Source organism: Lepidochelys olivacea (genome assembly GCF_965140295.1).
Source record: "Lepidochelys olivacea isolate rLepOli2 genome assembly, chromosome: 2".
NCBI lineage: Eukaryota > Metazoa > Chordata > Testudines > Cheloniidae > Lepidochelys > Lepidochelys olivacea.
In genome coordinates this window covers 268340867-268357178 of record NC_140412.1, presented here as the reverse complement: position 1 = coordinate 268357178, position 16312 = coordinate 268340867, and the positions used below count along the sequence as shown (strand labels likewise).

At 50.4% G+C, this 16312-nt stretch overlaps 1 protein-coding gene across 1 annotated transcript; it reads left to right on the top strand.

Moving 5' to 3' along the window:
* The first annotated feature begins 1739 nt into the window (after positions 1 to 1739).
* LOC311515913 (zinc finger protein 746-like) lies at positions 1740 to 10418 on the top strand. Its single transcript, XM_084619412.1, has 6 exons — positions 1740 to 2322; positions 4232 to 4625; positions 5475 to 5556; positions 5964 to 6071; positions 6381 to 6494; positions 10191 to 10418. The coding sequence occupies exons 2-6, from the start codon at positions 4320 to 4322 to the stop codon at positions 10193 to 10195; spliced, it is 615 nt and encodes a 204-aa protein (XP_084475538.1). The 5' UTR covers positions 1740 to 2322; positions 4232 to 4319; the 3' UTR covers positions 10196 to 10418.
* The last annotated feature ends 5894 nt before the right edge of the window (positions 10419 to 16312 follow it).

Sequence of the window (16312 nt, the reverse complement as noted above, 5' to 3'; positions counted from 1 at the left end):
TCTTTCTTGTCATCACCTCTCCTTCCTTCCCATTTTAAGTGTGCTGCAGTTAGTCAAAGGACTTCCTTTGGGTCAGTAAATGGCAAGCAGCAAAATGGAAGAGAAAAAAACATGCTTACTTACATTGGAAGCTCTTTGGGGCAGGGATTCCTTTTACTCTGTTTGTACCCCATCTAGTACAATGGAGTCCTGCTCCATAACTGCAACTCCTAGGTGCTACTGCCATACAAATAAATAGTTTCAATCTTGCATAAGGCCTGTAGCTTTAAACAATGTTTAAACTGCTTTGGCACAGTTTAAAACATGGTTCTAGTTGAAAAAGTGTAAATATACTTTAGCTCACCAGTGTGGAAAGAGGGCTTTTAAGTGAATTAGAAATTATTTTTGAACAGAACTTCTTGTACTGTTTATCAAGATGTGTGGTTAAACTGGTGCAGCAAGAACAGTGGAAGGTGTTATTCTACCCTGAAAAGTGAAATTGAAAATAGCAACTTCTTACTCAAAAGCTCTGCTCCTATGTGTCTTGAGAGCCTTAGCTCCTGACTTCATTAACAAAACTAAGTTTTTCTTCTGCTTAGCCTGTTTAAGTCTGCAGAGCCAACACAATTAAGAGAAGGAGCTGGAGTCTATTCCTTCATGTGCATCATTGTTACTACATCCTATGCCGTTACACCTATGTAAACCCATTAAAAGCAATGAGGTTTCATGGCCGTTGACGGCTTAATTTGCGGCTATATAAGACAGAACCTAGCCTGATTCAGATAAATCCAGTCTGAGATTCCAGGGCTGGGAAGAACAAATTTTACTTATTAAATGTGCTTATGTTACAGAGAAATAATTGAATGACAGTAAACAAGCCCCTACAATGCCAATTTGAGAGTTGCTTTTCAGAACAGAAATACACTTTTTAAAGAGCATGTAGATCCTTTACAAAAGAGTCTGAAAGCTCTATAATAGAGGGTGGTGCCCTAATGCCCCTTCTTTAGTGCTTTACATTTCCACTGCCCTGTGTCAACAGGAATTAATGCTCTTCACCAGTAGAGGGGTGGCCTGTAATATACAGAAGGTCGGACTAGATCTGCTAGTCCCTTCTAGCTTTTAACTGTATGACTATTTGCGTCAGGCTCACCTACAAACCATGTACTGCCTTTGGCAGTGGGGACTGCTGCCAGAGACGATTAGAGCAGCATGGGAAATTAAAGGGACAAAATTAATCTATTCACAAAGTACAGCTAGGGTTTTTTTCTCCTGGACCGTACAGCCCAAATGAATTATGGAACCAGTAGTGAGGTAGGCCCAAATGCTGGCCATCATTATAGGGGAGGAAAGGAGCTGTAAGGTGGCTCCGCACTGGGCTCCTGTCTGAACAGGTTGTGTGGCTGGTGTGGTGTGCGTAGGGAGAGGTGTGGTGGTGCGACAGGTGTGGACAAGGATAAGAGCTCACCCAAAAATACTCATTCCCATTCTCACCCCATACATCCTGCCTGCCCCCATGCAGGGGCCTTGTGAAGTTTCACTTGTAGGAAACAATTCCACAGTATTTTGGAGCCAGGGCTTCAACCCCTGCAGGTCCCAACAGCAATGCTGCAGGGAGGGGGTAATTGCTGTTGTATTTTTATGCCTTAGAGGCAGTAACAGCTGTGTGGGGGGGGGGGGCATCTATCACTGGGAGCCTGGTGCACGGGATGCGCAGTTCGCCCTTTAATTCCCGCAGCAGCTAAGCATAAAGACAGGCCTGCGCTTCCTGCAGAGGGAGGGACCCTGCATGGGAGCCGGTCATCGGCAAGGGCCCAGGGCTGGCGTCAGACAGGCCGCCCCAGACAGGAGCGGGGTGGGCCTGGCCCCTCAGGAGCGGGCACCGTGGGTGTGGAACTGGGCAGATGAAAACGGGCTGTGGATGTGGAAGGCAGGGCGGGGACGGACCTCCAGGGCTGTCAGCCCAGGGCTGGGTTAATCGCCCGCCCCAGAGGAGGATGCACGTTCCCCAGAGAGACCCCCGGAGACCCGCCCCGGCGCTGCTCAGTGCCCACAAGGGCTCGTGCGAACAGCGGCCCGCTCCGCAGGGCGGCCCCGGGTTCAAATCCTGCGGGAACGGCGGGGTGCGTGGCCCTTCCCCGCCGCTCCCGGCCCCGGCAGCCAGGTCGCGGCTCCCTCCCTCCCTGCGGGCCGCGCTCGCTCTGCTCCGCCCGGCAGCGGGGCCGGCCCGTGGCGAGGCGGCGCCGGGACTCTGCCCAGCCCGCAGCGGGAGCGGGGCTCGGCCGGGCCGGCCCCGCGGGAGCAGCCCCGCCCGGGGGGGCCATGGCCGAGCGGGCCGCTGCCCAGGTAAGGGCCCGGCGGGCGGGGGGGCCCCGGGAGCTTCTCCCCGCCCGGCCCGGGCCCCGGGAGCGCGGGGCGGCGCGTTCTCTGCGCCCCCGCTCGGGGCCGGCTGGCGTCCGGGGCCGCGGCTAAAGTCTGCTGGGAAGGCGAGTGGCCGCGGCTCCGGCCTGGGGCAAGGCCTGCTTCGGCCGCCCTCTGCGCGCTCTCCCAGCCAGGCAGCACCCCTGGGGGCTTGCTTCGCCCGCGGCGGTTTCCCAGGGTTTCAGAGCCCTGCCAGCGGCGGGCTCGGCCCTGATGTGGGGAAGAAGAGGGGGGAGGTTCCAAAGTTACCTTGTCTCTGACCCCTTTCGCACTCCTCCCCCCCGCGGCCCGGGCAGAGATTGGCTTTTGTCTCCCTTGTCCCCTCTGGGTCAAGGACAAGAGCCCCGTCTTCTCTGTTCTCTGTCCTGCAACTTCTAGACCTGGCAGAGTCTTTGGGCTCTGGTGTCCTCGAACTGCCCGGGATGTGGTGCGGGGGGCGTTTGTGTGTACCACCCTGGCTGTTAGCGCTGGGAAAGAGTGAGATCTAAACTCCAGCTCTGATCCTGAACTGAGTGCAGATTGCTGGTGGCGGAGGGAGGAAATGTTTCATACAAGGAGTCTGGCTGGGTTCTCTAGTCTTCTTTCTCCTCTCCATCCCAATCATCCTCCCTGATTGACCTGCCTTTCTCAAGTCCCGGATCATCGGGACTCTCCCTTCAGTCAAGATCTGGGTGCAGCTCCTTTCAGAGCAATGCCTGCTGGCACAAAGTGGGCCGCTTGAGGCTTGTGAAGGCCTCTCCCTGCAGCACAGCGCACTCTGCTAGCCTGGGGGACCAGATATTAGGCCCAGACTCTTAACCGCATTGGGGGAGCATAGGCTGCTGTCCCTGGGCCAGCACAACGCATGTTGGTTTGAAAGTGTAGAGAAACCTGCATTTCACCCATGTAATACTAGGCCTGCCTCCCTCCCTCCCTTCTAATCAGGGGAGAGGCCCTGAGCTGTCTGATGATGCTGATTTTGGCCGCTTAAGGTGATTGTTAAATAATAGTAAAAAAATAATTCTGCCATTCATTCATATGGCATTAGGATATGCATTACAACCTCTGCTAGGGTCTCCAACTGAGATTAGGGCCACATTGTGATGAACACTGTATCTACACATCATGAGAAACAGGCCCTGCCTTAAAGAGCTTGCAGTCTAAACAGCTAAGGCTGAACAAGGACAGGTGAAATGGACTCTTCTCATCCCCATTTACAGTGGGGTCTGATCTAGGGAGGAATGCGACTTGTTCAGTTTCACCCAAGGAGACTGTGGCAGAGATGGAAATAGACCACACATCTCCTGAGTCCCTGTCCAGTACTTTAACCATAAACCCATCCTTGTTCTCCTTCCGTTTTGGGCCCAGGGTCACTCAGGCAGAAGACCATGTTGGTGGAGATGTTTTCCTGTCATGCTCTAAGCAAAAACTTAGGAGTAAAAGCTAACGGTCATAGTTTTCAAACCAAAAGCTTTAGTACTTTGAAATAGGGAAAAGTGCACAACGCAGGCAGAGTATTGACTGTCTACAAAGTCTGTTTTGTAATATGAAGTTATTGACCCAAAAAAAGGTTCCAAAATATGTGAACCTGTTGATGAGACCAATTTGGGGCCTTTTCAGAAAACATCAGAACAGTTTGAAAGTATATTGCAGGTGGAGTTCAAGTTTTCATGTGTTGAATTTCAGACTGATGCAGGTTAAATTATTAGAGCGTAAAAACACAGCTGATGATGAAAATATCGACAGACTTTGACACATCTGGAGAATGACTCTCTTAGAACAAAGATCCTGGGAGTGACAGCTTGTGTATTGTTTACCTTGCTAGATGTCTTTCCATTTCTGTCCTTTCACATAGGCTCCAGAATGGGATGCAGAGTCATGGTGCCTTTGCAGCCACCTGCTGGCCCTGAAGAAATTCCCCTTAGAGAAACCCAGCTGCAAACATGACCATGGAGGCTGAAGTTCAAGCCATAGAGAAGAAGGTGGATTCTCAGGCCACACAGTTGCTGAATCTGAATGGGAGAATGGGGACAGCTGAGAAGAAACTAGTCAGCTGTGAGGAAACAATGGTGGAGTTTGGAAACCAGCTGGAGAGTAAGTGGGCTGTGCTGGGAACTCTGATCCAGGAGTATGGGCTGCTGCAGAGGAGGCTGGAGAACATGGAGAACCTGCTGAAGAACAGGAACTTCTGGATCCTGAGGCTCCCCCCAGGCGCTAAGGGAGAAGTCAATATCCCAGCTGGTGCAGAGGTAAAGCTGATTGTCAGATATGAAAGGGGTGTTTGTGTCTTGTGGCTGGTAGGTTCTTTAAGGCACTGCCAATATGGATCTCACTGATAGATGCTTTTGTACCCAGGAATAAAATCTGGGGGGGGAGGGGGGAGAGATTGCCTGTCCCTTTAATTCTGGTTCCATTCTCCCAGTCAGCCCTGATGTAACTCTCAAAAAGACTCTGACATCATCTTCTGCCTCTTCTCATGCAAATTACTGGGGTGTTGGCTCATCTTCCAGAGACCTACGGTAGGAGGGGTCCCTATGTGTCTAAATTCATTCACATTGCTGACCTCCTGCTGGTGAGGTTTTCTTCCGTCTGTGTTGTCTTTTCTCATGGTCCCTCAATGTTATTTTAGGACCAAACTCTCTGCTGATGTAGCTATGCTAAAATCAGTGGAATTCCACCAGCAGAGAAATTGGCCTTTAGCCTCTATGGCTGAGGATAGTTCTGCCTCCGTGCACATTCGAATTTTGACCTGTTAGGTGTATCCACCAACAAGGGAGTTAACTGAAGCGACTTGATCGCTTCTTTGTGGACATGTAGAGTGTGTCTACACTGCACGCGCCTCATGGCGGTGGGCAGAGTTCATACTCTAGCTTGGGTATAAATAGCAGTGTAGACAGTGAGGCACGGTTTAGGTGAGTAAAACCACACCAGAACGTTAGGGTATGTATCCTTCATGGCTCTCTGCACACCCAGGCAGTTCCATCTCCGTCTACACTGCTGATTTTATCAGTGTATTACCCCACCCCGGGGGAAAGTATGCAGCACTTGTGATTTCAGTCCCAGTGTCGTCTGATGCATCTCTGTATTTCTCTGAGCAGGGATGGGAGAGTGCAGCCAAATGGCAGAAGGAGCTTTGCGAGAACGTGATGAAGGGGAACTATGAGACTCTGGTCTCCCTGGGTAAGGATAAGTTCTCACTCACTTATTACAGACTTTGTGATGTGGCAAGAGCTGGGTTGGCTCTGGCTCAGAGTTATTGACCAAGGGTCAGATCCTCACTGATGTAAATTGTTTATTGAAATGAATGGAGCTGTAACAGTTTACACTAGGTGAGTACCTGCCTCCAGATCTTTATGCAGGACGCACAATGCGTTGTGTTCCTCTCCATCTGATGAGCCCTGAATCTGCTGCCAGGAGTCCAGCTCACCTGTCACCAGCTATCTCCATTTTCTGCATGCTCTTCGTTAACACTTCTGCAACTTGGTTCATAGGAGCAGGCACCTTCAGTGACAAAAAGGCGTTTAAAATCACATCAAGTTTTATGTAATTAAATACCAAAGAGCTCTATTCTTCTTCTCCATGAACAGACTCTGTGATTTCCAAACCCAGCATCCTGTCTCAGATTGAACGAGGACCGGAGCCATGTGTTGGGGATGAGCCAGAAGAGACAGAAATCCCCACGGAGCCCAGCATGGGTAAGGACATGGTTAAAACTCCAAAATCCTGGCAGGCTCTTTGGATTTCTCATATCCCAGGGTTCCTTATCCTCAAGACAATTTTGACCCTAGATTTCTCCACCCACCCCAATAGGTTCTAAATGTAATAACTCCCCTTTCTGACTTTCTGCCCATTGTCCTCTGGTAGTTTTCTCTGAATCCTCATTATTACCCTGTTTACATTTATTCAGGAAAGAAATGGTTTTTGGTAGCGAAGTGTTTGAAAAGCAATCTCTAAGCATTTTGTGGATGTTGGGAAAACACAGTCTCCTTCTTTCCCCTGAACAGACTCTCCAGTTCCTACACATGAGATTTCATCCTGGATTAAACAGGAGGAGGAGCTGCGTATCCAGGATCATCAGGACTCGGAGGAGAGAGAGATCCCTGCAGATCTTAGAATGGGTGAGCAATAGATTTAAACGACTGAGGAATGACAATAGAGAGCGGTGGAAATCCGATCAAACCTTCCTGAGCCTAATTCCAATCAAACCTCAAAGCCTAATTCCATTGTTTTGCACATCTGTCATAACTTTGTAACTAGCCTTTGTCGGTGCATAAGAATGGGCATGCTGGTTCCATCTAGCCCAGCGTCCTGTCTTCTGAGAGTGGCCACTGCCAGATGCTTCAGAGGGAGTGAACAAAACAGGGCAGTTTGAGTGATCTATCCTGTCGTCCAGTCCCAGCATCTAACAGTTGGAGGTTTAGGGACACCCAGAGCACGACGTTGTGTCCCTGACCATCTCAGCTAACAGCCATTGACAGACCTATCCTTCATCAACTTCTCTAATTGATTTTTTTAACCCAATTATACTTTTGGCCTTCACAACATCACCTGGAAACAAGTTCCAGAGATTGAGCGTGCACTGTGCGAGGAAGTACTTCCTTATGTTTGTGTTAAACCTACTGCCGATTAATTTCATCAGGTGACCTAATTCTTGTGTTATGTGAAGGGGTAAACAGCGCTTCCTTATTCACTTTCTCCACCCCAGTCAGGATTTTATAGACCTCTGTCATATCCCCCTTTAGCCAGCTCTTTTCTAAGATCAAAAGTCTGATCTTTTTAATCTCTTCTCATATGGGAGTTGTTCCACACCCCGAATAATTTTTGTTGCTGTTCCCTGTACTTTTCCCAGCTCTGATACCTTGTTTGAGATGGGGTGACCAGAACTGCATTCCGTATTCAAGGTGTGGGCGTACCATGGATTTATATAGAGGCAATAGGATATTTTCTGTCATACTTTCTATCCCTTTCCTAATGAATTCCTAACAGTCTGTTCGCTTTTTTGACTGCTGCTGCACATTGAGCAGAGCAGAGAACTATCCATGATGACTCCAAGATCTCTTTCTTGAGGGGTAACAGCTTATTTAGATCTCATCATTTTGTATGTGTAATTGGGTCAGATTATGTTTTCCAATATGCATTAATTTGCATTTATCGACACTGAATTTCATCTGCCATTTTGTTGCCCAGTCACCCAGTATTGTGAGGTCCCTTACACTCTTCACATTCTGCTTTGGACTTAACTATCTTGAGTAGTTTTGTGTCATCTGCAATCTTTGCCACCTCACTGTTTATCCTTTTTTCCAGACCATTTATGAATATGTTGAACAGCCCTGGTCCCAGTACAGATTCTTGGGGGACTCTGCTAGTTACCACTCTTCACTGTGAAAATTGACTGTTTATTTGTACCCTTTATTTCCTGTCTTTTAACCAGTTACTGAGCCATGAGAGGGCCTTCCCTCTTATCCCATGACTGTTTAGTTTGTTTAAGAGCGTTTGGTGAGGAACCTTGTCAAAAGCTCTCTGACAGTCCAAGTACACTGGATCCTAGTCCACATGTTTGTTGACCCTTTCAAAGAACTCGAGAAAATTGGTGAGGCATGAATTCTCTTCACAAAGGCTGTGTTGACTCTTCTGCCACACATTGTGTGCATCGTAGTGTCTGATCATTCTGTTCTTTACTATAGTTTCAACCAGTTTGCCTGGCACTGAAGTTAGGCTTAACGACCTGTAATTGCCAGGATTGCCTCTGGAGCCTTTTTAAAAAATTGGCGTCACGTTAGCTACCCTCCTGTTACCCACACACTCTAGGGCAGCCACCTTTACCCTTCCGTGGACTCAGCCCTAACCCGGTTAATTTAGGCACCTACCCTTACCCAGTTCCTAGGGCTCAGGTTTGCGGGGCCTTTTACCAATGAAAGAGCCATACACAGTATTATCCTTAACTTCTTGTTATTAACAGTTACCAAACAGAATACACACACTAAGCATACATTGCTCACCACTCCCAATAAGGCAGACAAACTTTTCCTGGTGGCCACTCGAGATTAGATCAGCAGGGGCTCCAGCTTCCCGTGTAGTGTGATTGGCAGGGTGTTGAGGTCTGGCAACTCTGATCTGGGGTAGTGTCCTGAAGTTAGGTTCCAAAAAACTTCCTTTTGGACCCCAGTTTATATAGTTAAACTTGAGTCCTGCTTAGCTGTACCTTAACCAATCAATCGTTTTAAACGAAAGTCTACCAAACAGTTTTCAGAGTAGCAGCCGTGTTAGTCTGTATTCGCAAAAAGAAAAGGAGTACTTGTGGCACCTTAGAGACTAACCAATTTATTTGAGCATAAGCTTTCGTGAGCTACAGCTCACTTCATCGGATGCAACTACCAAACAGTGTTTTTCACCAATCACAGCCCATTACAAAACAATTCTTTACCCAGTCAGATCCCACCACTTTAGTTGATTTAAATCTTGCAAAATTAGTTATGCCACAGACAGAAACAATCAAAAAAACAGACAAAGACTATACAGATAAACAGTAGAGAAGTGGGGACCATAAAGACAAAACAATGGAAGTACAGATTTCACAATCACAACTGTTAAGTGATTCCTTGCCAGACAAAATGTCAAACAAAGTTTTCTTTAAAGATTTTAAGATCTGTTTCTTTATCTGGTGATGACGTGTCCTGTTAGGACAGGGGCGCCTTCTTAACAGTCTGATGTTACACTGCTTTGATGCAATTTAGATAGTGGTTCTGGTTTTGGTCCTGTAATCTGCTCTGTCATTCTTGTCCTCTTATACAAATTCACACAAATTCATTGTGTGCATGTGATGAATTCTAGAACCTTGTGACAAACTTCATTTATCTTGCAACACACCTGCCCTCTGCCCATTTATCTATTTCACCTGGAACGTGCAGTGTTCAACCTCTGAGCAGCTTCAAATCAAAGCCTGCTCATCTGCTCAAGGCTCAGATAGTCACTGATTCAGAACTGACTGGCTTCAGGCCCAATGTATTACAACTCTGCAGGACTAGAAAGGGGAAGCTTATTTCACCTGAAGGGGGAAATCCCCAGCTTCCCAACAGGATGCACAGCACTTGCTTCTGGCCCTGCAAAGTCCTGAGAATAAACATAGAAACAAATATAGAAAAGTTGTTTTAGGCCCTTGTTAGAAATATTGATGACTCCGTCTTCATCTGAAAGATTTAGAATCATGGTAGCGAAGGGAGACTAGCATCAAAGGCAGAAGGATACAAAAAGAATCCCAGCAAAAGGCATTGGTTAGTTAGTTCTGTAACCTGTGGCATATGCAGAATGCATGTTGGTGCAGTCCTGTTGAAAGGCTTACCTGGCCCTTGTTTGGGGTGACTCCTGAGTTGTGTAGCCATCCCAAACTCAAGCCGATTTAAAACCATTGATTGTGTACAGATTTCCAAACCCTGAAGTGTGTTCCCCTGGCAATGGACAAGAATATTGTAGATAAATCCCATTCCTCACTCCAACTTTGAAACCTCTGATTTCCCACTGCCGTGCTGACCTGCCTTTCCTGTGTGTCTCACACTACGCCCCAGCAGGAAGGCCAGTCTGCTGCAAAGCATTCTGGGTGCTCCGACATCCTGTGGCGTGTGTGGGAGGGCAAAGGTGAGTAAGCCGCAGGAGTGTCTGTCGGACAGGAAGGAGCAGAGGTGCTGTAGATGGAGCCTGGGCAGGAACCAGATGACAAGCCCCAGAGAGGAAACGGTTTGGCCACCAAGCTTGTGTGTTATACACTGTGGTTTTTGCTCTAATAAAAGTTGTCCTTTCCTCTACCTTTTCCCTTCTAGACTAACGCTGCTGCCAGCCCTTTCTGCGTTATGTATTGGAGACGTCCTTCATCCGAGCCAGGTGACATCAATGTCCTGATTCTCTCTTTTGTGCCAGCAGATGCTGAGCTCACGATCAAAACAGAGGAGCAACGCCCCGAAGAAGGCCCTAGTGACCTGGAGCTACCTGGGCCGTTGCCAGGACGAGCAGAGGAGGGAGCTTTCCAGGATGCTGAACAGGAAGCAGCCGTTGAGAGTCCTCGCACTTCGGTCAGCTCTCCAGGCAACACCCTGGGGGAACTTACTCAGCATGAAAGAGAACTCAAACCTGTTGCCGCCCAGCTCAGGGGCGATGCAGGAATAGCCCCCGATGCGTGTGCCCAATGTGGGAGGAACTTCACGCGAAAGGACATTCTCCTGTCGCAGGAGAGACTCCACACGGGTGAGAGGCCCTACACCTGTGCTGACTGTGGGAAGAGCTTTAGGCTCAAGATCAGCTTTGTGAAGCACCAGAGAGCCACACCAAGGAGCGGCCCTATCCATGTAGCGAACGCCAGAAGAGCTTCAAGCGCCACTCGGCGCTCATGCGGCACCAGACGATCCACAGGGGAGAGCGGCCGTATAAATGCGACCAGTGCAACAAAAGCTACAGCCGCAAGGAGCACCTCCAGAACCACCAGCGGCTGCCCACCGGGGAGAGGCCCTTCCAGTGCGCCGCCTGCGGGAGGAGCTTCAGTCAAAAGTTCGTGCTTGTCTCGCATCAGCGGATCCACGCAGGGGAGTGGCCTTATAAATGCACAGAGTGTGGGAAAGGCGTCGGTGAGAAATCCAAGCTGGCCAGCCGCTACAGGAGCCACGCCGGTGAAAAGCCCTACAGCCGCGCCCAGTGCGGGAAGAGCTTCCGCCCCAAGGTGAGCTTCGTAAGGCACCAGACGAGCCATGGCAGTGAGAAGCCCTACCCGCGCGCACAGTGCGGCAAGAACTATAGTTACCTCTCCAGCCTCCTCCGTCGCCAGCTGATTCACGCGGGGCAGCGGCCACATCAGCGCAACAAGTGCGGCAAAAGCTATGCCGAGAAATACCGCCTGCGGAATCGCCAGCGTGTCCACCTGGACGAAGGATCGGAGCGGCGCATCCCCTGCGGGAAGAGCGTCTCGGGGAAGCAGGACCTCCTAAGCCACCAGCAGAGCCGTGCCGACGGACGCCATCCGTGCGCCTCGTGTGGACAAAGCGTCTGGCTCGTGGAGAGCGGCTTAAAGCACCAAAGAAACCACAGCAGGGAGAAGCCCTACGAATGCAGTGACTGGCACTTGAAGCTCTTCCCGCAGTCGGAGCTCACCCGCCACCGGAGAGCCCACCCGGGGGAGAGGCCTTACAAATGCACCAAGTGTGACAAAAGCTACAGCCAGAAGTACCATCTCCTCCAGCACCTGCGCGTTCACACGGGGGAGCAGCCCCATCAGTGCAGTGACTGTGGGAAGAGCTTCATCCAGAAAGAACATCTCCTGAAACACCAGCGGATCCACGCTGGAGGGAGGCCTCACCAGTGCAGCGAATGCGGGAGAGGCTTCCGATATAAGCAGTTGCTGAAAGACCATCAGAGGGTGCATGGAGCAGAGCCAGATCACCTGGAGGCTTCCCCAAAGACTGAAGCCTGGGTTCCTTAATGCAGACATAGGTTCCAGCCTGCCACATATCTTCCAACAAGCAAAGCAAATACAATACAGCGAGTTAACACACTCACTGTGCCCTGATCTGGCAAGCACTTACAGGCGTGATTAACTTTAAGCATGTGACTTCCATGGGACCAGTCACATCCTTAGTTTTTGCAGGTTCGGTCTCCATGTCTGTATTTATCGTATAGCCGCCAAAGCTACGGAACCACCTGAGCGCTGGAGGAACATTCACTGCCAGAGATCGCTCACCCTTGGAGCTGGGAAGGAGACCTGAGCCTATGTGGCAGACTCGGCTAAACTGGAAACTGACTAGAAACTTTTGATAGCTAGATTCCTCCGCGTGCCCCCCCCCCTTGTGTACAGCAGGGGGGTGTCTCATATCCTGCAGCTGGTGTCTTGTTAGAATTCTCATCACAGATTTGTTTTATATGTACAGTTTGTGTATGGCCCCCATGGTTTCAGGTTTGCACATGTCCATTCTCTTCTAGCTAGGAGCTGTAGGCTACTTTGTGGTTTACCACTGTTCCTCTGTGTAAAGACTCTATGGAAAGAATGGAGGGTAAGTGACCTATTGCTCACTTGCATGTCGTTTTCTAGAGACCGGACAGGACTGCTCATGCATGGCCCTGGGGGCTGGAGCCAGCCCTATCATGGCCACTAAAAATAGGTTCTTTGGGTGAGCATAGGATTGGAAGTCCTGCATTCTAATCCTGGCTCTGCCTGTCTGGCCTTGGACTGTGCCTCCATGGCCATGCTTGTACATGACTTTGGATAATGTGTGACTTTGTTACATTCATTGGTAATAAACTAAACGTGTTTGATTTCCTAAATAATTGGTTTAAACTGAGTTTTGAGCAACTGTCAGTGATAACGAGAGTCCAAGAGGTGGCGATTCCTACGTATGAGCCCAGGCCGCTCAGACAGATGCTGGGAGGAAAGCAGGGCTTACAACCCCAGGGCTCTTAGTGGGAACCACCCTCTTGGTGCTCCCAAACCTACTGAAGTCATGAAGGGCAGGACACTGAAGATGGACAGGCAAATGCAAGCTGCACTCTGCCCCCAGTCCCGTCTCGAGTGCTTTTTACTCTCTTACAAAGGAGAAGTGTTGATGCATTTTGAACCAATGTATGACACTAAATAATAAAGGAGCAGGTGCAAGACATTGTGGATACTGAGTCCTGACCCCAACTGGCTAATCTGACAGCAGGAGTCGTCACAGGAGGGGGGAACAAAGACAAGGAAGGTTATGTGACTGTGTGAGCGTACAGACCCTAGCCTGAAGGTTACATAGGAGTGTTTAAATGTACGCAGCTGCATTCTAAGCCCACTTGAAGGAGTGAGTTTAAATAAATTATTTAAAAAGCCAAATGTAGAGGCCATGTTTTTGAACCCAACTCCATAGGAAGAAGTGAAACAGCAGTGACCCGTTTTCCTCCCACCATTTCATTGGAGGCAGGGAAATAAGTGTTCACCACAGCAGCATTCCCATAGGCGTGAATCTGTAGTCAGCAAAGCAGAGGACTTACTACAAAATTAACTGCAGCCTCAACCCATAATGTGGTGTTCTGGCAGAATTCCCATGAACTCCCAATGCGGACCCAAGGTAGAATGCATTTATTTAACCCATTTGTACCAGTGTTTCCCCCCTTCCAGAGTAGCTGGCCATCCCTACTCTAGCTGTATTGAAAATGTACTTAAATTCTGCCCAGAGAAGGCCTGATCCCATGGAAAGCTGCCCAGTGATGTCCAATGGATGTAGAATCAGGTCTTAACTTCCTTTCCATGCTAAGTGGTTAAATTGCACTCTGCTTCACTTCCCTGAAGCAGAGTCTGAAGGGCAGCAGAGAGCCCCTCCAGCTACAGGCGGCTAGTTAGTTATAAGCTGAGTGTGTTGAGTCAGAGCAGCCCTCTTATCACTGGGATCAACTTCCACCATCCCCACATTGAATGTGCTTGTAATGGGGGACATTCACCTCTTGAGTGCCTCCTGGTGGCTGGGTGTGGTACCGCAGTCCTTTTCCCGCTTCTGGCACTCCCCTGTAGGTTGTTGACCAGGCTTGGCAGGTCTTCAGGAACTCAGCCCTCTGGCTGGCTCACACAGTCACAATAAACCCCTTCCAAAGTCCAGTGGAACTGTCTGCCCTCCCCAGAGTTTTCAGCCCCAGCTCTGGGCCCTTTAAATTCAGCCCTTCATTCAGGCTTCCAGGTTTACACCACTTTGTCGGTGGGGGAAGCTGAGATGCCCCCTGCTCCAGGTTCCACCTCAGGCCACATGCTGCCCAATTGCAAGTCTTTGCTGCTCTTTCCGTGGGCCTTTCCTGCGGCCCTCTTATCAGCACCCTTTACCTCAGGGTTAAAAGTTCTCGGGGCCTCTCTCTCCAGCTTCAGCAAATGCTGCCGGAACCTAACTCTGGTAGTCCCTCAAGCTTCTGCAGCTGGAGAGGGCACCCTGCCTCGCCCATCTGGTCCCCACCAGGAACTGACTGCTGAGCCCCTGCAGATCCTTTTATCTGACCCAGCTGGGCTCTGATTGGCTGCTTCCCTGAGGCCTGCCTAGGCAGGCCTGGATGACCCACCTTCGCTGCTCTTCTCCTGGGGCAGGGTATAGTAGAACCACAGGGTTTCTTGTAGGGCGCTGTAAAAGCCAGGTGCATCCCTATTACAGTGCGATTTTAATATTTCTTGGAGTGGAGCCTCTTTCTGGGTTGCAATTCATGGCCTCTGTTATTTAGGACTAGGCCCAAAAGCAAGGTGTAAAGTGCCCCATTCATCTCAAGGAGGTGTTGAGTCTGAACCCAAATGATGACAATTTAAACATCATTAGCATTAAATATTTCACTGTTGGTCACTTGATGAGAACCGTCCACCTCCACTGGGACTATGGATGGAGTGTGAGTAGATGGTCCCAGCCGGAGAGGCCTGCTCCACCACTGTCTCGGCCAGTGGCTGGTTCAATCACGCTCTGGTCACAATCCTTGAGCCGTGCTCAGAGCAGCTCCGTGGGTGGCGGATGCCAGAAGGACCAGTTCAGGCCCCTACTGATACTTGCTAAACAATCCCAGCTGGCAAGGCAGGGGTAGCACCCTTGGGGGTAGCAATAGCAAATAAATACATAGGGGAGAAGGGGCTGACTTAAGAAGATTGCTAGGGTTCAGAGTGCCCCTGAATTCTCCTATCAACCACCAGGGACCCATGGCTTGCAGTAATGCTATAACAGCCACTCCGGGCTCCTCCCCTGTGGGGCAAGCAATAGGGTCCTTGCACAAGCTGGGAGGAGGGCTGCAGGGGCCAGCCAGCCATGGGCCAGGGAGGGAGGGTAAGTGAAGGCCCTGAGCTGGGCATATGACAGGAGCCAAGAGGAGAGGACTCAGGGCAGACCTGGCTCTTCAGCTACAGGCAGCCTGACACCCCCACAGTGAGAGCCCTGCATGGGCAGCAGCAATGGCCACCGGTCCCAGTCCAGCGCTGGCCCAAGCAGCCAGGGGAGGGCTGTGGGAAATTGGCTGTACAAGCAGATCAGGGCCCAGGCTGGGGCTGGAGCTGTATCCTAGCTGGGAAAGGCCGGGGTGCCTGACCGCCAGCACACACTCAAGAGTACTCTTGAGACAGGACCACAGCCAGAGGCCAGTCCAGGGCACATTGCAGGCACAACCTGGCTCTGAGGCCCAGATTTGGAAAGCCCCTTGAAGAACTTACCAAGGGCTCCTTCTCCCAGCAGTCTGACTCCAGGTGTAGTGGTGGGGGCTACATGGCTCAACCTATAGGAGGGACCCCAGCGTAGCTAATGTACAGGCTGGGAAGGCAGGAGATGCAATACCTAGAGATCCCTGTGAATCGTGCTCAATAGATAAATCCGATGGGGGCTCTAGACCCAGCTCTGCCATGGATTCCCTCACACAAGTCACTGCGCCTCTCTGTACTCCTCCGGAAAAAGGGCCGGGGGGTGAGGATTCCTATTTCTAAAGGGCTCAGAGCACCATCAGGTTACTGGTGCTAAGATGCTATGTTCCAGACGTATGCTGTTGCAGGAAACGCTAGCTGGTAACAAACCACATTGTGCGTTACAGCATCTCAGCACTGAGTGCACCGCTGTGCCTGTCCAGCACACGCCTGGTGTGGGCAACGGAGGACGAAGGGATGCAGTCACTGCAGCATCCTGGCATGGAGTGAGGATGTCACTCCCTCTGTACGGCTCTGGAGAGAGCAGAACTGGAATCCTCATCCACGTACGTCGGCACCAGCGAGACACAGAGGGCAGGGGGCAGGCAGGTGGCGGACATGCCCAAACACTAAGGCGAGGTGATGTGTGTAAGCCACAGCTCATAAGAGCCAAGAAGCACTGGCCACATGCAGGTGCTTGAAGTGAGTCCCCTAGGAATGGGCGGATTTTTCAGCAGGGCTGGACACTCCCAGTTCGCCACCAATGTAGGTAGGAGCTCTGAGAGCCCATCCCTTCTGCAAGCCAGA

Coding starts and splice junctions, on each gene's coding strand:
- LOC311515913 (XM_084619412.1), top strand. CDS start 4,320: ATGACCATGGAGGCTGAAGTTCAAGCCATAGAGAAGAAGGTGGATTCT. Junction 5,557..5,963: donor TGAGACTCTGGTCTCCCTGG/GTAAGGATAAGT, acceptor CTCCATGAACAG/ACTCTGTGATTTCCAAACCC. Junction 6,072..6,380: donor CCCCACGGAGCCCAGCATGG/GTAAGGACATGG, acceptor TCCCCTGAACAG/ACTCTCCAGTTCCTACACAT.